This window comes from Manduca sexta, chromosome 26 (assembly GCF_014839805.1).
Source record: "Manduca sexta isolate Smith_Timp_Sample1 chromosome 26, JHU_Msex_v1.0, whole genome shotgun sequence".
Lineage (NCBI taxonomy): Eukaryota > Metazoa > Arthropoda > Insecta > Lepidoptera > Sphingidae > Manduca > Manduca sexta.
In genome coordinates this window covers 7,348,839-7,375,094 of record NC_051140.1, presented here as the reverse complement: position 1 = coordinate 7,375,094, position 26,256 = coordinate 7,348,839, and the positions used below count along the sequence as shown (strand labels likewise).

The window sequence follows — 26,256 nt, the reverse complement described above, 5'->3', positions numbered from 1 at the left end:
AATGTGTAAAACCTCCAATAAAACGATACGCTAAACATAAACAAAATAATTTTAATGGTATAAATATTGGTCTTTTTTTCTAGAAACATTTTTTTCCAAATAATGTCTGAAATAATTTAACGATCTCACGTGATGTATAGAATATTAACAAAATAATCTCATGACATTGCAGAATAATAGCAGCTGGACTGATACTCCATTCCACAATCTTCATCGTCTTGTTTATGAACTTCTACAGTCAAGCTTACAAGAAGAAGACAGCACCAGTCGAAGCAGCAAACAACAATAACAACGTCACAGAACAACACGCTAAAACTAACGGATATATTAAAAATGGCAGCATCTCTAATGGACATATAAAGAATGGCATTATCTCTAACAGAAACCTCAAGAATGGTGAGGTAACTAATGGCCATGTAAGAAATGGTAGCATACCCAACGGACACGCCATAAATGGTGATTTAATGAACGGACACATGCAAAATATCCACCTTTCCAATGGACATATCAAAACTAGTGAAGTTAATGGACATTTTAATGTAAGTGAAATCAACAGACCTACAACGAATGGTGAAATACTCAACGGACAAGTCAGAAACCATGAAAATCAAAACGGTTATGTCAAAAATGGTTCAGTATCACAGGATGTCACAGACAAAAAAGTGCAATAACCTCTGGTATAAAATTAGTTTATTGCCTCTTTGTACATTAAGCAATGAAAGATTTTAAGAAATAATTGTGACCTTCAATGATTTACTCTTCATTGGTGTATTAACAGCTCCGGCCCTTCTCTCATGAACAATAAATCCTTAACATGCTCAGAGAAAGACGTAACCTACAAGAATTTATCAAAAACAGGCTCCTTTCGCCACTTTATTAAACATTTTGTGTTCTAGTAATTGGTTCTAGAAATAACGTTATTTCCAATTGACTTTCTAATTTAATGTCATAATGAGAGTCGTCAATATTTTTAAAATCTTTCCAAAAATGTACGGTCTTTGTTAGTCAAAGTCTGTGGTTCCGTTGCGAGCTGTAATATATATTAAATATATAAGAAAATGTAAATAAGTATTAACTTTGTACTGAACTTTCTCTAGAGATTTTATTTTTAACACTTATCAAATGCTCAAATTTTCTACTTTGTATAAACTACCTCATACATCTTTACTATTTTTCGTCAAACAAAAACACTTGATATTTGAAACTGTATCCGTACTACACTGAAATTAATGAGTGCCTAATGAAAAAAAGTAAATCTCAACTTTAGGCTGATAGTACTTATTACAAGTTGTAAAAATAAAAATTTCTGTCCATAACTGTGTTAGAAACGCTTCAACGCAAGATATGTTTTGGTTTTTAAAAATTAAATTAAATAAAAATCGGATCTTATTGATTCATTTTCCAATATATTTTCTTTGCAAATCTCTTTCTTTATATTTGCTTTTGGACGAATGTGATTAAAAAGTATTTCCAGCCTAAAGAATTGATTTTGATAAATTTTATTGAGCCCGCTAAACAGATTTTTTTTTATTTACTTATTTCCGTTCATACTAAGCTTTACGTAGTCTTAAGTATCGGTAGATGTAAATATTTTGATTATAATTACATTTTAAAAGGTGCAAGTGATGCAGAAATACTACGAAATCGTCACAAATATTAATTTTAGATAAATTTCATAAATACATTCCATATTTTTATAGCCAAATTATACTTATGATATGAAATATCTTTATTAGGTATATAGTTCATGGTAAACATACCATGATGTAATTTCGCCCAAGTGTAATAAAATTAGTCATAATGACAGGATTATATACAATCTAAATATCACCAAACATGCATGAAACGTCAAAGTATGCAATATCAATTAATGCAAGGAAAGCAATTATTAAGTTTTGTTTACTTAAAATCAGAATACAATTTGCGAAAAAATATCTCCGATTGCAGCCAATTCGTAGGTATTACATGTTTTTTGAACAGGGTAGGAACTTAAAATAAGGGTCCTGAGGTAAGGTACCAAAATGCTCCGCATTCAATTTTTAGAAAGTTGGTCAAACATAAATAATTATGTAGCAAAAATATGTAACATCCCCTGAATTTACTCATTGTATGCAAAAACCGGTCAAAATATGCAATTGCATATAATCCACTCTCAAGTCATAATATTAGGCATTGCGCAGTCGGTTTCAACTTGTTGCCTAAACACAGCACACAGCTATGAAACATATTCGCTGAAGCACGGTCATTTTCATATTATTTTTTCTTCGCAACAAGATAACAACGTCTGCGCTATGCCTTATAGACAAAGAATATGTAGAATTTATTACATTATGGGCTTATTACACCACCTATGAGCTCCTTCCGATAGACTTTTAGTTGAAGTACTGTGTGATATTTCAATACTGCAACCAAAATTCATCTTTAGTGAATTGTGAACTTCTAAGAACATGAATATAATCATATCAAAATTATTAATATAAATTTAATGGCTTCCAGTTGAAAATGGGATTGTTATTAAAACCTTTAAATAAAATTAATGCCAATGTTAAGTATACCAGTCAGTTTAGCGAAAATGTATTTTTTTTTGTATAAATAGGTGATGTAAACGATGTATATTTAGTTATAAGTCATATAATGTAATTTGTATATCGATTATAAATTAAGTTTCCAAACAAAAATTACGTTTCATTTGTATATGACAATAAGAGACTTTTTTACCTTTGTAATGTAGCGACATCTATTGAAAATGTAAACAGTTACGATAACCATGTGGTAGGTTACCGAGACGAGAACAAAACTTTTACTTTACCGCAAGCTACTAGAGTAAGTTAGATTTTATAGACAGATGGCAGCAAACAACATAACTGTAATGCCTACCTTTATGTAGACATCGTTGTTGCCTATAGTTCACGCTTGTATCGCTAAAGAGGTAAGCAGTAGAGTTACTATTAGTCCCATGATTCCCTGAGCTTATTTAATAAACGATCACAATTATCAATAACACTATAAACATAAATAATTTTGTTTTAATAATATTATGTAATTATTGTTGTTTATTAATATTTACGGATTGTAGAAGCAAAAAAATATCAGAATGTTATGTAAAATATACTACACTTAAGTACGGCAAACACGCTGAGTTATTAAGTAAACGGTATTCAAAATTAATTTAACACTAATTTTATACAGATTAAAGAACCTCAGAATCTATCTTGGTCTTAATTAAGTGTAAGAAACTCAACCGGTCTCAATAAAAATTACAATCTCGTTACCGACTCATTTGATAGCCAATAGCACGCACTAATTGAAACGAAAATCGAGCCTTTAAAATTTAACGGTGTGCCGATAACTTTCGAGACCCTCGGTAATCCTTAATTATAGCCCTGCAAAATGTCAATAAACCTCGCACCCAAACGTTTTTTCCTCCCCATTCCTAATTTGTTGGCCCTAAAATCGCAGACATTCCTATCCGATGGCAGAAGACCTCTGTGTTCGAGCAAACTTCTAAAACCCAGGGCTCTATAAAAATGGTCTTTGTAACCGTGCAATGAGAAGGGTAGACACGGGGTGAGCACGCACCGCTCTATCACCTTTTGTAAATTACGGGCGAGAGAGATGGCGCTACCGTCACTAAAGTTAGCCCATGTTCCGGTTCACGCAACACGTTGTAAGTTGTAACTAAAGAAACACATTTTAAATTTATCTTACCCAGATATTTTATGCGTTTGCTAGGTTAGTTCATTCAAATTACAATGAAAATTGTGTTAATATCTAGTTTAAATATCCGTTTTATGCTAGACAAATTCTTACACATATTTCCATTTTAATTTCTTCCGCCTAGTTCGTATGAATTTGATTAATGTGGAAATTAAGTAATAAATTCAATTTCGTAGCCTTTTTATATCCTCCTTATAATCAACACACTACATCCATACCGATAAATAAACTTTTACAATAAGAAGTTCCTCTTTAAAACTGTTTAGACCATTATAATAAACGATCGATAAGCGTGTAACGGAACGCAATCCGTCGCTGGCCGGGACGATTCCCTCGCCCGGGGTGAGTAGTTTAGTCGAGTACGCGCCGCCGTAGCGTCCGTACGCGTCGCTCCGAGCGACACATTATAATACAACAAAATAAACCACAAAACCTTACAATAACCACATAAAACTGAATCGTGACAGTGTTGTTGTGATCCAAACATGTTCAACGTCAACATAATGTGTTATACCGGCGCGTTGTAATAATCTAACTATGCTTTTCGCCCGACACTTGGTGAATAATGATATGTAACATTTTGTACCCTGATAAATCGTTTGTAACTGTGCGTTTTAACTCGGTAATGTGTTGTCAACATTAGAAATGTGTTGTGTTATATATATTTACGTCAGTCTATCTCATTTCACACGCAAAAGGGGTGGCAAAGCAATGGAATATGCTAATAAGCTGGTTTCTTTTAGTCCGCACACAAAAACCTCTGCACTAGGGACTGCAATGCGATTTGTGTTGCAAATTTACACGATTTATATCCTTCTGTTCTACTAACGTTTTATATTTTGTATGTTTTAGTTTCTAACGTACTTTATTCTTGCTTTTTATTTATTTTATGCCTTTGTTTTCTCTTCCTAGTCACGTAGAATACTCCTGAGTCCTTATTTGAGGAACTTTATAGCATTACATCAATGCTTGACATAATAATTGCAAATCTTGGAAGGCATCTGATATTTAAATTAAATCATTAATCAGCGAAGCCGGTCCCCTAACAATAAGCAAACGGATTGATTTTCCATTCCAAATTATTCATTAAAGTCGTTTTCAATAAACAACATCGACTTTCCATCGTACAATAGAACTGAGCGTTCATTTCCTTTGTGTCGATAGACTGTTTGAGCTAATTTCCTGCTTTTCAAGTTATTAACCTGTCTGGTTCGGATCTAGGTTTAGTCTAGTAACTATGTTAAAGAATGGTTACCAACTATTCGATTAAATTTCTTATTGATATTAGACCACGATACCTTTTTTATTCGATGATTTATTCTATATATCAAATACTATAAAATATTGTAAGTCTCATTACAAATGATTACAAAATAAAAGCATAGGTTATTTGATCAGCCTTTGTTGAGTACATCTTATAATAGTAAAAAAAAATCATATCTACTTACAATTTGTATAGTCAAGAATAGCTCAACTTTAAATAGTGTCAAACAAGATCTATTTTCCAACAGGCATATCAAATATGCACTAACATAAGAATAAATATCGTTACTACCATGAATATTTTAGCTTGATGCTCTACCGAACCATTAGTGATATATTTTCATTTTATTTATTAACACCTTATAAATTATGTAAGCGCGGACAATTCTATAAACATTCACTAATCTACGGATAATAATAATTAAACAAATTTAGGAAAGATTAGCTGCGTAATTTAGGAAAGATGGGTTCGTAATGAGTTATCATTGACAAATAGTAACTTAAATTCCCTACATGTAATATGGCCAATAGTGGCGAAGGGTGAATGCCTCTGAAAGGAGACCCGACACGACATATATGTACTAATATTCATGAATGTAGTCTGCAAATCATTTTAATGATAGTTTGATTTTACATAAATTATGAAAGAAGCAAGAATCTGGGTATATCCACCCTGCGCCAATGATGGCCAAGCCGTATTCTCTTTATAATTCGAAGTTTGTGATACGGCATTACAAAACTACACTAGGGCTTTGGAATGCCTCCTACTGTTGGCTAAAATTCCAATACAAAATAACTCCATATAAACAACAAATAAAATTACATTCATGGATACTTCACAGCCCAAATACCTATGTGTCTGGTCGTATGTCAAATATTTAGTATCCTATATGACCTAGGTCCCAAATTTTATAGATATCCTAAAAGCCTAGGCTGGGTTATAAAATATAATTCAATGTTATTGGCACGCTTCTTACGGCTTTTCTGACAGGTGGATAGTAAAACTCATGTTATGATTCCATAGTATGTCCATTCATAAGAAAGACAGCTGAATTGTAATAAGGTTTTATAAAAAAAAATTACAGCGGGACATCATATTCTTGATGCTTTGATAACATACAAATCAATATGGACCTTAAAAACAATAAATTATGTAACATAATAGGTAGGAACACTATCATATTGCACAAATCCTATAACAATACATTTTGGAGCGTTTATTAATTATTGAAATATTGTAATTAAAAAATATATTATCGGTGGAAAATAACAAATACTATCGTATAAATTAATTTATACGTAACCAAACTAGAACAATATTACACAATTCCCCGAAATTATACTGTCAAAACCTAAATTTGATCCGAGTCCCACAATACATCCGATAATAAACAACTACTAATAAAAATAATCCGTTAAGAAAAACCAATACGTCTGGAGAGTTGTACGCCAAAAAGAATAAAAGCCGGGGCATGTGAACCGAACTGAAATAAGAACAAGAAAACTAGTCTACGACTTATTTCTTGTGGTACGGAAGTTATCAACGTTTCGACCGGTCCGCTATGTACTAAGAATCCGGTTCCTTTGTACTGGCTCATCTTGTGAAATGTAGATTATCTTATTGAGATGCGTTATCGACGCAGCATGAGTTGAGTTTTTGTGAATCGAGATTTAATCTATTTCATAATGGTATCTGTATTCAATCTATATTGCTGGCAATAAAAAGAATGTAAACGATGATTTAATTGTACGAACTGTGCGCTGAATTCATTCGCAAGAGAATAAAAGTAATGGTATTTGAAGAAGCGGCCTCGATACGTAATATTTTGAAAATTAGATTTGTTTAGTTAAGTTTTTTTATATAAATGAACGAGGAGGCGTGGAAGTCCGACTGATTGTGAGTGCCGAGTCTTTTATATAGGAAGATGTCTTTTAATTCCTACTTTTGCCCTGAGTGCTGAGAGGGTATTTCAGGTTGCCATTCAACATCCTGAGTACCAAGTTAAACCATGCCGTACCCTTCTTCTATACAAGAGATATATTAGACAATAACCAACCCGATATCTACCAAGACATCATCATTTTCAAGCCTCAAACACGACCCAAGCGAGGCCTACGTAAGCCGATATGGCTACCAATCCATCTAAAGAACATTTTCAGCAAAGGGAGTTGACTTTTCTCCCTTTCCACACAGATTGCCATAATTCGTATCCAGATCTCAAACCACACAGAACTTTGAATACCATTGAATCTTCAATACCACACGTCATAATGCCCAGTCATTACACTGGCCATGTCTCTCAAACTGGAACACAATATGAGCTCGCACACAACTGCTGAGGGAGAGCTCGTAGCGGGAATATTTACTCAACGGACATTCGTGGAGTCAGACCAACCAATATAAATCTTCAGATCGGTTTTTATTCTCATTCGCCGTGTCAAATGTTCTCATACTTTGTCTCACTCTAGCCTGGTCAATAAAACATGGACATGAGCCAAGTACAAAAACATTTTCAACTCGGGGCACTTAAACTTTGACAAATTAAGGGCGAATGGGGAATGAGGGTTAGTAATACAATCGTTAGAAATAACGAGCTTAGCAATGAAATATTAAAATGCAAATTATATTAGGTGTTACCCTGTACGAGCTCAGTTGACACCACTGTAATTCTGTACCAAGTAGTATGCAAGTAGTGTTCCAGTTGAAGAACAAGCCAGCGTAGTTAACTTCTAAGATCTTATGATAACATTGAGTCACTCACATTTGAGTTATTCCCAGAAGTTAATAAAAGATCGTGACGAATGATTCCTAAAATGGCAATTAGAACGCTGTGTTTACGGTCTTCTGTCAATCAAATACCAAATTGTTTTCTCACAATAGCATTTATATTCAAGACTCGTTACTGTCATTTTCACGCATATTGAAGACTATAGATTACATTATGTTCTACGCTTCTTTTGGCTATAATTAGAAATACATTCTGCTCTTGTTTACTTGTTCTTTTTCGTTTGGCAAATTCCAATTCTAACGTAAAACTAAAATTAAAATAATATTACCGCTTCAGTGGCGTATTTACATCACGGTATGACTGCGGTGCTGAGATCTCTGGTTCTCCGAGTTGGAGAAAGGTATATTTAGTTTTTCTACTCAGTATCGCGTCGAAAGCTGGAATTTGTGCCCAAAATCGGGATAAGCTTGCCCCTATTACATCATGGGAAGGAAAACGCACGATGAAAGTGGATGCAAGAGTTGCGTCTCTACCTACCCCTTCGGGGATAAAAGGCATGAGTCTGTGTATGCGAGAATATTATAAGTAATTTAATTAGAGTTACAAAACTTAATACCAATTATTACTTATACATACAAATTAGTTCAATAAAAAAACAACTCAAACAAATAAGGCCGAAAATAATACACAAAAATGTAATCTCTATACAATTACGTCGACAGTTCATGCGAAAAAGTTGTCCTGGTCCCAGGGGCGTTATTCTCTATCCCGCACGTTATTTTGACAGTGCGTAACAAGCACGTAACACAACGCATCATGTTTAGGACTATAGAAATTTGGCTTACAGAATACCATTCCACGCACATTTCTCGAATATAACATGACACGGCCGCGTTACGCGTTTACACTATCATACAGAATAAGGGCCCAGTTGTCACGTCATTTGTGATTGGAGACTGGCAGGTGAAGTTTAAATCGTAACTGCAGATTATTGCGGTTAGAAACAACTGACGAGTCAATGGAACAGCCTGATAGAATTTAAATCAAATGTCTCCGTATTTGACAACTTTACCTGTATATGGCAATTTACCGTTATTTATTTAGTAGCTTTTGCTCGCGGCTTAGCCCGCGTGAAGGAGTTTTTCGGGATAATTTTTTGACTTTCTTGATATGTATCGTTATATTATGACCAAATTACACAAAATCATTATAAATTGTAGCGTATGTGTTATTCTAATGTATACCCAATATTACCGTAAAGTTTCATCCAAATCCGTTAAGTAGATTTTTCGTGAAAGAGGAACACACATACATACATCCATCCTCACAAACTTTCGCATTTGTATTAGTAGGATTTGGAACACAAAACAGATATAATACATTGTACTACTAAGATACAAATATGCTTTATTAAAACATCGTGACATATTTTCAAGTATACGTAACTCAATATAACAAGGTTTCCCATAAAAATGACTACTGTATATTATTATCAAACAATCAAAACTGTGTAAAGTCGAAGTGTGAATCGCACGAGGAACAGATTTTATTAGTTTCGAAGAGTCGTGAAAAAGTTATGAAATTTTATTGTTCAATGACGTCTGAAATTAAACAAGCCAAATAAATTGTAACACACGACTTATAGTCAATGACCTCTTCGAAAAATCAAATTCGATAATATAACTTAAATACGTAGCATAAATATCAAAATTGTCAGCATCGAAAAACTTTAACACTGACTCAAAACGAAGAAAGACAGCAATAAATCACTACGATCTTAGAATTGTTTATACAAAGTTAAATTTCATCGCAACATATAAATCAAACATACATCCGATCAGAAGACACGCACCATCAAGATTTATTGAACAATAACAGTTTTTATCGACCAATCATCTCGATTTAGAGATGCCACAATCCCACGATAATTATAAAAATGTATCGGTAACATAAAATTTATGCCACCATTACACCATGGGAAACACATAAAAAACGATGCAATAAATATTGACTGCTCAACGGACATGGCAGGGAACGGCGGCCATTTAGGAAAGGTCCCTGAGCAAATAGTTAAATAAACAAATTAAATATAGTAATATATTGCGGTGCCACTAACAATAGATATGTTTGACAAAAGTATTACAAGGGTAGGTACTGTTTGTCTAGTAATATTAACTATTACTGACCTCAAGTTTATTAGTTTATGGTAATTTTGTATCATACATACCAATTAAACAGACGTGAATAATTATAAGAGTTTTATTGTTTTTTTTTCTTAAAATATAATTTTTGCTGCAATATACCAAATATTGGCTTTGAAATTTCACCGACACGAGACGGTCATGAGAACGGGCTTTAACCACCTAACAAGCAAAATCAAGATAAAGCATTTTGTACATAATTATTTGCTGGTTATATTTATGGATATATTTTATATTAGGCCGTAGCGAACACCGAACATAAGCTGTTAAAACCCGTCATTGTAGCCTATTAATATCCGGTTCAAGCAAGCCGCCATAATTGTGTCGACTAGCGAGAGATAATCATCTGTCGTCAATCGATATTCTATTTGGACTCCAATCCGCTTACCATCACGTGCAGTGGGGTCATTTTATCGTGCTTGTAAAAATAAATATTGAAGTTATATTGTTATAATTTATATTAAAAAGGAAATTTAAACAAACTCCTAACAAAACACGGAGACCTCTAGTGGTAACACTATGAAAACTCTTGTACTACTTTCAAAAGCAACGCTGATATAGGATGGTACAATAGTAACTTCTTAGTTATTGACAGTTAACTTTACCAACTAACAAACCATTGCAAGACTGAGTTTACATACAAAGCGTTTGAATATAACAAGTTAAATTGAATACATATAAGATACTTTAAATATGAATCGTATGTTCAATGCGTAAGATCTAGAATATATTACACAAATCGAGACGGAAATGACGAAGAACTCCGATGTTTTACGAAATATACTGGATTGAGTGACTCATATAAATGCTCTGACAATTTGACATGTTGATTGCTGCAACGTAAATGATACTGAAATTGGATGTAATTCTCTTGTTCGTGACGTTTAATGCAAAATGTGGCGTAAATAAAGGATATAGCGATCATAAAGCAATGACAATGTAACTACTTATGGAAATTACATAAAATAAATATTAATCAATCGATTGTCTTCGTTGAAGTAATATTTCGTAAATGACAAGTAAAAGTCCCATTTTACTAATCGTTCTATGACTATTATGATAGATAAATAAAAATCTGAAAATCTAACATTCGAAAATAAGAATACTCCATAACAAGCAGTCTAAGTAAAACAAATCTATCTAGCAAGAAAATTCAACGTCAAGCTATTTGGTACATCTCATTCGCCCCTTGTGTTGGATGTTCTGCCAAGCGCTTGATTGACGCGAGCGCCCGCGTCTGGCCTGACAGCTGTCACTGTCACGTGGCATGGCATAAATGGCAACAAATGAGAAACTCATTTATTGAAATAAACTCAAGTAAAAATGATACTTAATATTCTCCTCATGCATTGTAATGTGGGTGGAATTACCCCGAACGTCAGAAACAATCAAATCAGAAGCGTAATTTAAAATATTTGCAATTAGTTATTGCGGGGATTTGTTTGCTATTTCTAAACTAGTAAGGTATAAAATGTTATTAACAATCTTAAAAGATCAAGACATGCTGTCAGTCGTAACACCTGTTGATAACTAACATTGACTATATCGCACTGTATAGTATAGTACGTGTAAATAAATTTCATACAATAACATATTGTTTTAATACGAATATCATACTAATATAAGAACTGTTCTCCGATCAAGAAAGCCAATCTTCGACAAATGTTCAAGCTTTAATATCACCGTGCCATCAATAAGTTGATTGACGCGCGTCGCCTGACACCCGCCATTATAACGTGACTCGCTAAAACGACTACAGATGGGAACTTCATTTAGTAATTAAAAATCACTTAAATAAATGTATTTTTAGTATTTACGAATGATAGAATATGTCCGGCGCAAAACAAAAATAAACTGTAGTATGAAAACCGCTATGCAGATTTTATAAACGCGACGATGACCTAATTGGGAGTGGAACTGAGTGCCGAAACGAATGTCCGCAGGTCCAAATCATAAGGCCACATACCTCTGACCTTTCTAATATTATATGTATTATCTCTGGCTTTAACGGTGAAGGAAAACATCGTGAAGAAACCTGCATACCTAAAAAATTCTCTATAGGAATTTTTAGGGTATATGAAGTCTACCAATCCGCACTGGGCCAGCGTGGTGGACTACGGCCTAATTCCTCTCAGTAGTAGAGGAGGCTGATGCCCAACAGTGGGACAGTATATAATTGCATGCTCACTTTAATTGGGTTCTCTATTTCTGACGCCAAAGTGTGTAGTCACTGTTGTGTTCTGGTTTGAAGAAAATTGTAACCAGTGTAACTACTAGACATAATAAGACTTAACATCTGAAGTCTCAGGATGGCGAGCACGATGTAATACCAAATAATACTTTATATTTCAAAGTATTGGATGTTCTACAGTTTATGGGCGATCGTATCGCTTACCATCATGCGAACGGCAAACTCGTCCCGACATTCAAAGCAATAAAAAAATATATAGACACTGCTTAATATATTTAAATATATTTCGAAAAATAACTGCCAAAATAAAAACAAATCAAAATTACGCCACGAAACAGCAAGAATGTTTCCCAATGAATATCATTCTATCCTCTATGGACAAGGTACAACTATTCCAGTAACTGTAGGCTAGGCTCAATAGCGTTTCGCAGCCACATCTCACTCGGCGCGTTTGACCGACTTACTTCCGAATGGATTGCGACCTGCCGGTGTTCTGTTTTATTGCAATCTTATTACATACCTTGCAACTATGTATAGTTAAACTCTACTTCGAAAACTTTCTACATAGCTTTGTTTCGGTTTAAGTTGTTGAAATTGCTTTAGCTATATTTGATACATACGTACATTTAAGTATTTGAAATGAACGCACAGAATATACATTTTTAGTATAAGAAATATGTGCCTGATATAAATATAAAGAATATTATACATTTTTATTGTATTAAGTGCTATTTTGCAATGAAAAAATGTGGTCAGAATACGATATCATAAAATAATAATATTTGTTTAATAAACTAAAAACATAAATTTATCGAAAGGCGGAATGTTATTCCTACATAACAATAAGCTCTTCCTGTCTCCCAATCGGAGCATGATAATGACTTTACAGAGATCTGCTTACCCTTTGATAGGCATGTGATTACGAAAATATTTTAATATCACATTTTATATTTTTTGCTCAGTTCATATTTTTACGAGCAAGTTATACACTGTTTAAATAACTGCAAAGAGCGTTAACTCGCTAAAACAATTATGTAATTTCAAAATGCTATAAATTTTAAACGCATTCAAATATTAACTCTTTATTCGCATCCGACGTGCAACCCCCACGATATAACTTCTTAATGGAGATATTTCACGCGCAATGATGTGCAATAAAATTAGCTTCGAAACGTTCCCTAAAACAAGGGGAGATCTATCAACGCTATAATAAAAACATGTTTCAATTAATAACCAACTTTATTCAACAAAAATTGAATTCAAAATCATATTGACAACTCTATTATATATTCAAAACAAGGTTTTACCCGCGACTGGTGATAAAGTTCCGAGGTAAAAGTACACCAATGATAAAAAAAAACTTATAACACTCAGAGATAATTTAACTTCCTAATAGTAAAAGAATTCAATCAGATCAATAGTTTCAGAGAGAAGCCTCTACATACAAACTTACAAATTTCACGTTTTTACAATATTAACATAGACAAATATTTATGAACTTATAAAAATATTTTGTAGAGCTGAACTTTATGTTTAAAACTTACACCTGCGACTCCCACGATATTTTTTTTTAAAAATAAACCCTGCTACCCAGAACAAAAGGTACACCTGGCTTGAATAAAAGAAGTGCATCTTAAGTGTTATAAAATATGTCTTTATATTTATTTAGACAGAGTAAAGTTATGAGCCTCTCACTGTTGAAGCTGTTTTGAGACTTTTAAGTGGATTTTATTAGATGATAAATAAAAAAGAAAGCTGTATTTCGTATTGTTTATGTTTTGTCAGGCGCAATGGCTGAAATAATTTAATTAGACGTTAGTTAACATATTTTTATAACTTAAAATCTGTCATTAACTGAGGTATTATCAAAGAAAGATGATTTTATTTTAAACTGATACTATGAGCCATACTATGAGCTGCCTGGGAGGCCTAGTTGTATTGGTACAACTATTGCTCTGAGGTCGAGGGTTTGAATCCCGAAGTGGAGAATATTGTGTTTTTCTGCTCAGTAAGAGCTAGGAGTCGGGAATTTGTGAGTGTATGCAACTCTGCTTACTCCTTCGGAGATAAATGCGTGCTTTGTTTTTTATACTATAGATATAGAACTAAAAACATAACTATGATTTAACTCAATATAAACACAAATACCAAACTAATACACAAAAACTATTCGTATAGACCAATAAACATAAAACATCCGATTTATAAGAAGCGAGAGCATTAGGATTGTCCTGGTCCCGTTTTGACAACGTCAATGGGAACAGAGGAGCATGAAATGGCACAAAATACGAGCCTTCTTTATACTGATTCGGGACTAGCCCGAGCTTACCTGCCCATTTTGGCACACAATAGTTTTTTTCTCCCCACGGATTGTGGCGTCCATTGAAACGAGCGTGGTTTAAAAACCAATTAAGCCATAAAGGTGTTTGGGGGAATGTGATCCATTTGGAAGTTATAGTGGATTTAGGTAGCATAGTTTGTAGTTTATTTGACATATGTTTGGGTTTAGATTTCGAATGTGTACAAAATTTATGTTTTTTATTCGGGTTTTGTTTTTAACGTGCTGTATTTTATTGCTTAGCTTAAGTACATATATATGTGACTTAGCTTATTAATGTAAGTACATTTAAGTGTTAGTTATGATCGCTTATAATTATCCCTGGTCATAAATACGCAATGGTGTAACGAAGTTATTATTTTAATAATACAATAATCAACTTGAAACAATCCATAAATATCCAAATAAACTATTCAACAAATCATTATCTAAAGCCGTTCCCACTAAATTATTCTACGATGGAAATAAACATTGGAATAACAAAAAATGTTTTTCTATTTCACAATACGAACAAATATTCCACAAACATTTTAGAGCATTCTGATTTCTAATATTTTCGGGTAGATTCATTAAAATGTCTGGTGCTCGATCAATCTGAACAATTCGGTCAACTTGGCACAGTGATGGATTCAGAATATCGAGCACCTACTATTCAATGCAGAATGGAGTACCTACATACGTGCGTCGGGATTGTCGATTTCGTTTTTGAAAAATGTTTGTCCAAACTTTTTGTTATCAGTAATTTGTTTTGCACAATTCGCTACTACAACGTGGGTGAAAGAGTTCTGGGTATATATACTAACCTAAATTTCAGTGATACTGGGGTAGGTAGAATAAAAAAGATTATTTTACTAAATACTACAAACACGTTCCTCTTCTGGCAATAAAATATTATAATATTATGGTACCAAAATTTATCGTAACAACAAAAGATCAAAATTACATTAGTCGAAACGAACATATTATACCGTTGTTAATAGTTCCAAATATTAATATTATGGCGATTAAAGTAAAGCAGCTGGGAAGATAGTCAACTGGGGCAAAGGTTAAGAGCCGTAGAAGACAAAAACTGTCGTCCGTAAAGAAGTGAATTACACCATAAACAAACAAACGGAATAAGAATCTCACACCGGATCCCAGTGGCATGCACCCGTGAGATTTCTTCGATTTCGCCGAGCACGTCAGCGCAAGTGACACGTTTTATTTTATAACTCAGTTTTCTAGTGTTGCATTGGATGGAACGTGGTTCAGTTTATAAATTGGGATCGACATAAAATTCAGAAAATATTCCATTCTATAAACATGTTTTCGTTGGTAACAAACAAATAATTAAGCCAGTTCTTTTCAATTTTATTCGTAACCACAACAGACGTGGTACATTTAATAAAAATATAATTTAAAAAACATTAAAAATGTTAAATAAAGTTATTTAAACTTGTAATATTTGAGTTCGAGGTTGACCGTAGATGACAACTTTTGTTAAAAGATTGTTATCCAGCATTGTCTTATTTGACAGTCAGTATCGGTATCCGATTAGAGCCGGAACGTAGTCTGTCATCTGCTAGCGCATTTCCACTCGTATGTATTTTGCTTCCACTAAATCAAAACGAGTTGCAAAATAAACGTATCATTTTGTATGCTCTTGGGTTATTTTAAGAAGGGTGTGTGTGTCCTTTAGTTTTAAGAATTTGTTCAATTGAGACAACATTTTTAAAAAATCAATAAGTAATCCAGTATAATAGATACATGAACAAAATATCAACCGGCAAACACTGTCTGCAAATATCGACCCATAGGACTCCGTCCATTGAAAGGACGCCGTCGTGCATATTGTACACCCAATATCCTGCACGACCTACAAACTAAGTAAATGTCTAGAAATCCGTCGCACGACCACACCACACCCAAGATTTATTGTATAACTCAACACTGAAATTACCCAAAAACGATCACGAACCGGGCAAAATTTATTACAGCAACAGTAATATGATTGAACACTCCGTGATCATAATTTCGAGCTTGGTTCCATGTTTAATAATGTTATTTTTGTTCCACCAATATAGGGATCGCGTGACGGCCCTGTACAATCTGCCAACTTAGTTTACAATGCCCGTAACCGTTATTACAATGTGATGGGGTCGTAATTCGCTCGTCTCGAGTGTATTTACCGTTGTATTGTTATCAGAAAGTTCGTACTTTTTGTATTACGATGAATTATTGTATAGACGTTGTCCCGCTGTAGCGTTTATCAACCATTTTATTCTAAGCTGTGTGAAATACGATCGTCGCTCTAGTCTGATTTACTTACAAACGTCCTTAGCAAGGAACAGAAAGGTCGCCATTATACAAAGAGAATTAATGTGTCTGAGGACAAAATATTACACCCTAAGATATTTTGCTTTTAATGCTTTATTTAAATTTAATTGCATTTTTTTGCTAATGCTTTATATTGTGATGAAAAGTCTAATACCAGTATAGATGGAAGATAAAAACCACACAAAATTCAAGTAAATAGCAACTCAAAGCCAATTCAGCTTTTGACGGCTTGTGGACAGTATTTCTCTACCATTACTATTATAACACTGACTTTTTTATCTAGCCGCCTTCTATCTAACGAGCAACGAACGGCTTCGCCCGCGTGAAGAAGTTTTTTCTAATAAAAGTCCCGCTAAATATTTTCCTGGGATATAAAGTAGCCTATAGTAATCTTAAACTATCTCCATACCAAATTCCATAAAAATCCGTTCCGTAGATTTTGAGAAAATCGATAACAAACAGACAGAAAAAGGGACTTTGTTTTGTAATACGTATAGATAGTGTCAGGCGCGTAAACACAGAACCCTTTACATAATCCCTATTTTCCCTCACACTATGTACTAGATACACAGCATCACACCTGTCCACTAGATACGTGCATGTTAATTTTGTAGTAAGCTAACCCGCTTATGTAAATCACTGACATTTCCTCAGAAATTGCGACTAAAACCGTCCCTCTGGCTGTATTCATTACGTTTGTGTGTTTCATGTTTCTCAGAACAAGATTACGATGTGATACAGACAATAATTTGTATGGAATGATTAGTTTCTTAACATTTGAGTGCGTAACCAGGTCTAAAACATCTTGTGCATATATCGCTAACAGTATTAAAAAAAAAGTATAGATTTATGGCCAGGTGTGAAACATTATGTGTCGCAAGAATGGAAAGTATAGAAAAATCTGTGTCGCTTCGAAAGTATTGTGTGAGCATCCTAGCATAAATGACTAGACAATCAGTCATCTGGAATAGGAAATTCGTTTCTTAATTATGTGACAGAAATGACTATTTCCCGTGATGTAGGATTCGAAGATTTTTTTTTAATAAATTTATAGTATTACAAGTACTGTATCTAAATAAGACAAATGACAGTATATTGCGTTAATAGCACGTTCATACCGCTTTGTTCTACAACACCAAGGAAACCGCTTTACCACAATAATAGATAACCTAAGTTAAACAGCAATAGACGATTCTTTTCTCTTCATACGTGTCCTCGCCTTAACACCTCAGAACCTAACCCTTTCGCGAGCATAGGCAAATTACTTTCAAAACACCTTTAAGGGCGGAGTCTGCGCAGATAATTTTGAACTGTCGAACATAGAAATAATATTCAAAATCAATTAACACAATAATAAATTCATAATTTGTTTTTGAATATTATTTCAATGAACACAAAGTTTGACAGTAAAAAATTCTCTGCGCTGCACTCCGTAAAATATGCGCCGGTCCTGTAAGTTTTGCGGCGAAATTTCTAATATAACGTTGTATACATCTTCAATAATTATTCACTGTTTTGTCTTGCTTTGTTGAATGACATTTACCGTCAGAGGAAGCGAGACAAAACGTTATATAACCATGACTGACGTATACAGCGTTATTAGTAAGGCCCTAAATAGATTGGTGTTTATTATTTAATACATCTAACGCCATATTTTTAGTTAGGTAGTGGGAGGGAGGAAACTGATAACATATATTTTATTAGTAGTCTATTATTTAGCAGCGTACATAGCACTGCACGCAAAAGGGTCAATGGTTGACATCCGCAACTTTTTAATACTTATTCATGATCCTCCATGATGGTAATGTTTGCGGTGGTTGGCTCGTTTACTGCCCTATGTAATTCCAGTATACAAAGACCTTTTTTCAAATATCTAACACCTGTACAGATTACAACGAATTTCAAACTAGATGAATGATATTTTTCGTTTAATCTCTCTTTTACATATCTTATCTTTGTATCTCATAGCTAACCATGAAATAACTGGGAGATAAATTTATCAAAGTTTTATAAAAATTCAAAGCCATTTACTGCTATTGCTCACAGGCGGTTTATCGTTACGATCTGTTTAAGCTTTGATTAACGGCCGCCCACCTAGAGGGTGTCATGACCCTGGAAAGACTTAACCTCACTCATTTTCAATTGAAAACTATCCTTAGATTTAAAGTTGGCTCATTAATTTGTTTTATCGGCTACATCTGATTCCGATCGCTGCTATTTGAATATCGAAGAGAATAACTACTTGCGCATTTGTGTAATTATTTATTTATGCATAAAAGTTTTTGTGTTTCTGATATATTATGTCAGCCCAGTATTATATACTGTCCCATTTTTGGGCATGGACCTCCTCTACTTCTGAGAGGGTTTAGGCCTTAGTCTACCACGTTGGCCTAGTCCGAATTGGTAATTTCACACACCCTCAAAATTCATATAGAGAACTTCTCAGGTATGCAGGTTTCCTCACGATGTTTTTCTTCACCGTTAAAGCAAGCGATAACTCACGAAGAATACACACATTTTTTTTTTAGAAAAGTCAGAGGTATGCGCCATTGGGTTTTAAACCTACAGACATTCGTCTCGGCAGTCCGTTGCACAACCAACTAGGCTATCACCGCTTTCCGGTATTTGATAATATTGCAATAATAAAATTCCCCGTTAGTCCGTTTTCTTTCATAATACAAACAGATTCGACAACGAATATCTTCCTTTACAATGCAAATATTTTAGCAAGTTAATTCCCTAACCACTTAGTGAGTAGATGGCTTTACTATTTTTAAAATTACAGCATTGTTATTAGCAAAAATAAGGTAATTGCCTGGTTTACGACCAACTTAATTGATTTTTCAAAGTTTGTAACCGCACGCTAGAGTTGCATTAATCAACATTAATCAAGTACTAAAATTTATAAATCGCTTAATATTTTTTTGAGGCGCTGTACCATTAAAATCTACCGTCGAATTTTTTATAAAATATACTGTACTTACCAAGGACAGTTGACAAAAAATAACATCGTCATCTCATCATCATCAGTCTGTTGCAGTCCAATGCTGGAAATAGGTCTTTTCCAAAGTACGCCAGAGAGCCCGGTCGGTGGAGTCGTGTAGAGAATACCAATTTTTATGTATCTACTTGAAGTTGATAATGACTAAACGAAACCAGCGCTATTCCATTCTTTAGAACTATATCCTTTAGCAATGTTTCTTGCTTAATATAAAATCAGTCCTCAATTAAGTATCCACATTAAAAGATATCAAATTGATTTCCTAACTCGCCGATGATAGTAACTTCTTTTGATAATATTACAGAATAAAAACTATACAAAAGACATCTAAAATCCAATGGTGGTGTGTTATGGTGTGAAGAAGTCATGGCGCGCCCGCGTACCGCCCGATGCAGGCCTACCTCGCGCCACTTCCACAATCAACCAGAGCTGCAGAGAGGCGGCTTCGGGCTCATGCTCAGGTGGATCCTGTTCGTCTGGCTGGCCAGCTGCGGCCCGCTCGGGAACACTGTGAAACAAGACGGTAAGTGAGATATAATGGTCAAATCCCCTAACAAACATCATTTTATAATTTTGTTTCAATATTTTTGTCACTTTCTCTTAATACCATTTACGTGTAACCCTGCGAAGTTACCATATTAATGTGTCTGTCAAGACTTATAGGTAACCTTCGCTTGTTAGATTATAGTAAAAATATAGTATATTCAACAATCACATTTTATTTACTGAACTACATAGTACTATTACAATGAAACAGCTAAACTGAGCGACACAAAAACAGAATAAATCAACGACATTGTTGCCAATATTAAATCATAATTATTGTTATTGTTTATATTCTAACAATGTACCAACATCGCTAACTTCCAGTCAAGTAGCTTGCTCGTTTTGTCATCCGACTAATATTATAAATGCGAAAGTTTTTGAGAATGGATGTATGGATGTATGTTTGTTCCTCTTTCACGAAATAGCTACTGAACGTATTTTTAATGAAATTTTACAGTAATATTAATTATACATACGAACAACACAGAGGCTACAATTTATAATGATTTTGTATAGTTTGGTCATAATAACGATACATATCAAGTAAGTCGGAAAAAAATATATCCCGGAAAATTCTTTCACGCGGGCAAACCCACGATCAAAGGCTAGTTTATATATAAAAAGAAAACGTGATTTTTCAATTTATAATATAATTAAAACATATTATTCTCCCTTCTTTTCAAAACCATTCTCGTACAACCCTAAGAAGTGTTCGTTTCCAAACTGCTCTTATGTCGCTGTCAAATAAATGTCAAGCATTATTATAAGAGCGAGCGTAAAGTCCGACCGTAGTCCGGACAGTAATCTAATACAGTCGCTAAAGACATGAAATATCATCAATGAAGAACAGTTCTTTCTAATGTATAAGGAATTTTTCAAAAGGTCAATGTTTTGACTTTAAATCTATTCAGGATTATGTCAGTCACTGAAATTTTGTTAGTGGATGTATTGTTAATTGTATTTAGGGGAATAAAAATCATAATCAGATTTAAACACAATATAAATGTATAACCCGCCAAATATCAAAGTCACACTGTAATCTCTGTTCCCAAATAAATGACAATAAAATAAGTACTATCCACATTAGCTGTTTAATACGATAACTGTCAAATGAAATTTACTTGAAACTTGTGAAATAGCATAATAAAGTAGGTAATTAATTTCAAACCGCATTCAGCAATACGTAATGCCTTTCGGCCAATTTTCTTGTTTCAATAGTCAAAACACGGAAACAAATACTGTACCATCGCGACTGAGAGCGATTTAAATACAACTCATTTTCCTTGCATATGCATAGTCTCACTGGCCGTTGCCAAACGTTTGTGCCGCTGTCAAATAAATGTCAAGACTCATTCGCCGTTTTATAGGCGCGAACGTAAAGCTAAACGCAATTTTACGACCAGATTATTACACTTGCGTAATAGATCATCTCGTGTAACACGACTTTATAATACTGTTTGATTTTACATTGTCTCTGGAATGTATCTTTTGAAATTCGAACTGATTTCAAAAAGAGAATGTAGCGAAAAGTAATTAACCTATTTTGAGATTTTATTTGTATTTTCATACCCGGTTAATCACATGTCTACAGTACTGTTTATTTGATTTTACATCGTCTTTTGAATGTACTGTTTTTAAAATTCGAATATGATCAGAATGGGGTTGAAGCAAAAACGAACCCATTTTAAAACTCTGCATTTATTTGATAATTTTTCGTTAATGTAAGAGTGCGGCTGCAATCACCGCAATCTCTATTTGCAATACATGCAAATCGAAAAACAAATAGGATATGAATAAAAGCACAGAACGCAAACAGCTAATCGCGGTCACACGTGCGTCCTAACAAGACCGCAGCTAATGGCAACGGTTTCTGCACAAACCGACAACATATAACGTTATTCGTACCCTGTATGATATGAGTGACCTATTTGTGGACTAATTTAGTCTAATTCGCATTTATTGCTGGTATTATGAACAAACATTACAGGACCTGTGAGTTTTCTAAAGCTAAGTTTGGACTAGCAAGTTCTCGCAATATATTGCCCAAGAACTTATAAGTGCGTTTATAATAATAATAATAATATCAGCCCTGATTATATACTTGCCCACTGCTGAGCACGGGCCTTCTCTACTACTGAGAGGGATTAGGCCTTAGTCCACCACGCTGGCCTAGTGCGGATTGGTAGACTTCCCACACCCTAAAAATTCCTATAGAGAACTTCTCAGATGTGCAGGTTTCCTCACGATGTTTTCCTTCACCGTTAAAGCGAACGATAAATTCACAAAGAATACACACATTTTAGAAAAGTCAGAGGTGTGTGCCCTTGCGATTTGAACCTGCGGACATTCGTCTCGGCAGTCCGTTCCACACCGAACTAGGCTGTCGCCGCTTCAAGTGCGTTTACATTCGCAATATTCTAATTATTCTATACACATGCGCTTTGCCGGCAACCTTGCAAGCATCTTTGCAGTTAGCTTACTGTGTTTGTTTACTAGGTAAAGATTGCTTGCAGAAGATAACTTCTGCAAGTTTTCTTGTTGATTTAAACCTTGCTTTATATTATACGAAAACTTAAATAAAAAGGTTGTTTTATATGTAGTAAATTGACATGAATTATAAACCATGTTTGTTTCATTGTTTGAACATAGTAATGATTTTTTTATGTATATTCTAAATAACTGTTTTTTACGATTGTATAATATTGAAATTATATTTACGAACCTCTAGTACGGCCGTTCTTATAAGCACTATGTAGGTATCTTCACTACATAGTATAAAACAAAGTCGCTTTCTCTGTCCCTATGTCCCATTGTATGCTTAAATCTTTAAAACTACGCAACGGATTTTGATGCAGTTTTTTTTAATAGATACAGTGATTCAAGAGGAAGGTTTATATGTATAATAACATCCATTAAATAGTGGAGAAATACTGTTATTTTTTTATGTTATACCCGTGCAAAGCCAGAACGGGCCGCTATGTTTTTATATACAACGTTCATAGTTTTTCTGTAGTGTATTTAGTATCAGCATTGCACCCGTGCGAAGTCGGGGCGGGTCGCTAGTATATCTATAAATATAACCCCTTACAATGTTAGCAGCATATCGTCACGCTTGACTGATAAATAAAAACAAAAGCGTTACCCCAAAAACGGCCAGTCTCATCCTGCCGCTACCTCGGTTAAGGTATCCTTTACCTCCTCAAATTACCATTAATTACTAACACAAATAAAAAAACACGTAATCAAGCGAGCACGCCGGCAGACAATGGAAGTCCTAAGCTAAAACAAACATTCGCTGTTCGTAGTTTCCATGTAAATTCGATTGTACTGTTTGTTCGTCTGTAATTAGAGGTTTGATCATTCTCAAATAAAAGAAAGTTTACTAAAGTTTTGTTTATCGACCGATGATGACGTAATAGACCTATATTATATCAGGGGCCTTATTCTCTATCCCGCACGTTATTGTAACAGTGCGTAACAAGCACGTAACACAACGCATCATGTTTAGGACTATAGAAATTTGGCTTACAGAATACCATTCCACGCACATTTCTCGAAGATAAAATGACACGGCCGCGTTACGCGTTTACACTATCATACAGAATAAGGGCCCTAACAAGACGTTTTGTACATACATGTGCGCGGCACAATAACCCCACTGCACCTGAGTAAGTGGAGTGGAGTCAATAGAAAGTCGACTGATGAGAGATGATTACCCCTCGTCAGTCGACACAATTATGCCGGCCTGTCGGAACCAAATATACACAAGCTGATGCCGGTACACGATCCACTTACGTAGGCCACTATGGCGGGTTTTAACACTTTGTGTGGTGTTGGCTATCCGAGCATATATCAAATGTAACCCACCACCAGCACCTATTTAAGTACAATAATGAATGCTATAGAAAACGCGAAATATATTTGCATTAATGCTCATTAATCACCAGAACAATTGGAAAGCCAGAGTACAATTTTTGTTTGCATGAATCAGACCATGTCCGCGTCCCGCGACCGAGGTCCCGTACAAAGTAATAGTAACGAAAACAAGCCCTCCCTTTGTCTCGCCCCTCTGCACCGACAGCAAATTAATGTTTTATTTCACCTACACTGGCGAGCAAGGAAATCGACCCCGAAATATCAACTAAATGTGAATTGTGTTTTTATATAATTGTTGGGTTTTGACATGGGGTAAATATAGTACATCACAGGGGATGATAGGTCGAAAAAAATGGCGTTAAATATTTTTATTTACTTAAGGCGATACCTCAAGGTCCATTTTCATACATTTTGTTTCGCCTTTAATCTGGGTAACTAAACAAGTATTGGCAAGTAAAGAATTTAAATTCACGTCTAGTTAGTGATTAGTTCTCGCAGTTGAAAGAAAAATGTAAAAATAATTAATAATCATGGATATTTCTGCCTTTAAAATTTAATATGACGAAATTCTTTACTTGCCAATACTTGTTTAGTTACCCAGATTAAAGGCGAAACAAAATGTATGAAAATGGACCTTGAGGTATCGCCTTAATGTAATCGGTTAAAAAGTATGAGAATGCCGTATTAAAGCGTATGTTTTGTATTACACTGCTTCACATAAATACACGATTATTATATTGATTATATATGTTTTAAAGCTACTTCAGTGTATCTATTGAAGCTCAAGTTTAATAAATGAAACGACAGAAATTCCACAAAAAATTAAAAACAACAACAGAAAAAGTTCACCCCATTGTTTCAGCACGCGAGTGTATGCGTTAATAGAGTCGTAACGAGCGGGGTCCCCACCTGCCAGGGGAACCCTAAAATGGGATAGTGCGGATATTGTAATGAAAACAGGAAATTTATTTTTAATAGTGTTCCACGACTGTCCGTTGCGGTTTCCGTTCTATTGATTGTTCCGATCGTTGGATCTCTGCATTACTTTTAATTAGAAGACAGTTTATCATCACTTATGTAATGTAAACAGGCAATAGCCTAGTTAGTTGTGGATTGGACTGCCGAGACGAATGTCCGCAGTCCAAAACCCAAGGACACACATCTCTGACTTTTCTAAAATTATGTGTTTACTTTGTGGATTATAAAAACATCGTGAGGAAACCTGCATATCTAAGAAATTGTGTATAAGAATTTTGAGTGTGTGTGAAGTCTACCAATCTGCACTAGGCTAGTTTAGTGGACTAAGGCTTAATCCCTTTCAATAATAGAAGAGGCCGGTGCCCAGCAGAGGGACAGTATATAATGCAGGGCTGGTATTATTATTATTATAATGCTATATCAATAGATAGTTGTAAACTGCACTGTAAACGAAACTACATCTTCTTCATAATGTAGATATTAATTTCTTTATAATAGAAGTTTTTAATTTTCTCCAATTTAAGAATTCTCGCTAATGGCGTTCGACGACGTTTTTATTTTTTAATAAACTCCTTTTAGTTCTGATCAATACAAAGCTGTTCTAGTGCAGCTACAAAGACTAAACTTTCCGTAATTAATGCTTGGTTAATATATTTCCGCAACCATCTTGCTTGAAGGACCAAAAATGGGTAAACCTTTTAGCGTGGACTATAAGCTGACTGAGGTAAAAAGTAATGTTAAAAGAGATATTTAATTCATTATCTTGTTTCGGGCTTCGAGTTAATTTCAACAAAATGAGAACAACATTTTTCGTTGATACCGGCTATTTTTGTATGTAAAAAGGAATTAAGGTCATCTATTTAATCCATTAGATCCATCATCTATTAGTAGGTGTGGAAATCTTTATTAAAAGGTAAAAACAGAAAGAATTCTCTAAAAAATTTAAAGACAAAAAAAATATAGTGTAATTATATTTTACCACCGCTCCAAATTACAATTATGACATACCAACATTATGTACGTCACACCACACTACGTCAGCCCGTATTGATTCATACAAATCGTTCCCTGGAGGGCCGTGCGGCACTCCCGCGGGATGC

At 34.4% G+C, this 26,256-nt stretch overlaps 2 protein-coding genes across 8 annotated transcripts in view; both read left to right on the top strand.

Annotated features, from left to right (window-relative positions):
• The window catches only part of LOC115453539 (elongation of very long chain fatty acids protein 7), an 83,180-nt gene extending 80,607 nt beyond the window's left edge, over positions 1-2,573 (top strand). For all 4 annotated transcript variants that reach the window (XM_037443594.1, XM_037443593.1, XM_037443595.1 and 1 more), the window contains one exon: positions 173-2,573. In XM_037443594.1, coding sequence (XP_037299491.1) covers positions 173-671 — 499 coding nt within the window. In that variant the 3' untranslated portion in view covers positions 672-2,573. The remainder of the gene's footprint in view (positions 1-172) is intronic.
• A 1,513-nt stretch (positions 2,574-4,086) lies between these two features.
• The window catches only part of LOC115451006, a 102,683-nt gene continuing 80,513 nt past the window's right edge, over positions 4,087-26,256 (top strand). For 2 of the 4 annotated variants that reach the window (XM_037443420.1, XM_037443417.1), the window contains exons 1-2: positions 4,087-4,339; positions 20,061-20,279. In XM_037443420.1, the coding sequence (XP_037299317.1) occupies positions 20,123-20,279 (157 nt within the window). In that variant the 5' untranslated portion in view covers positions 4,087-4,339; positions 20,061-20,122. The remainder of the gene's footprint in view (positions 4,340-20,060; positions 20,280-26,256) is intronic. The other 2 variants (XM_037443419.1, XM_037443418.1) reach the window with 2 other exon arrangements.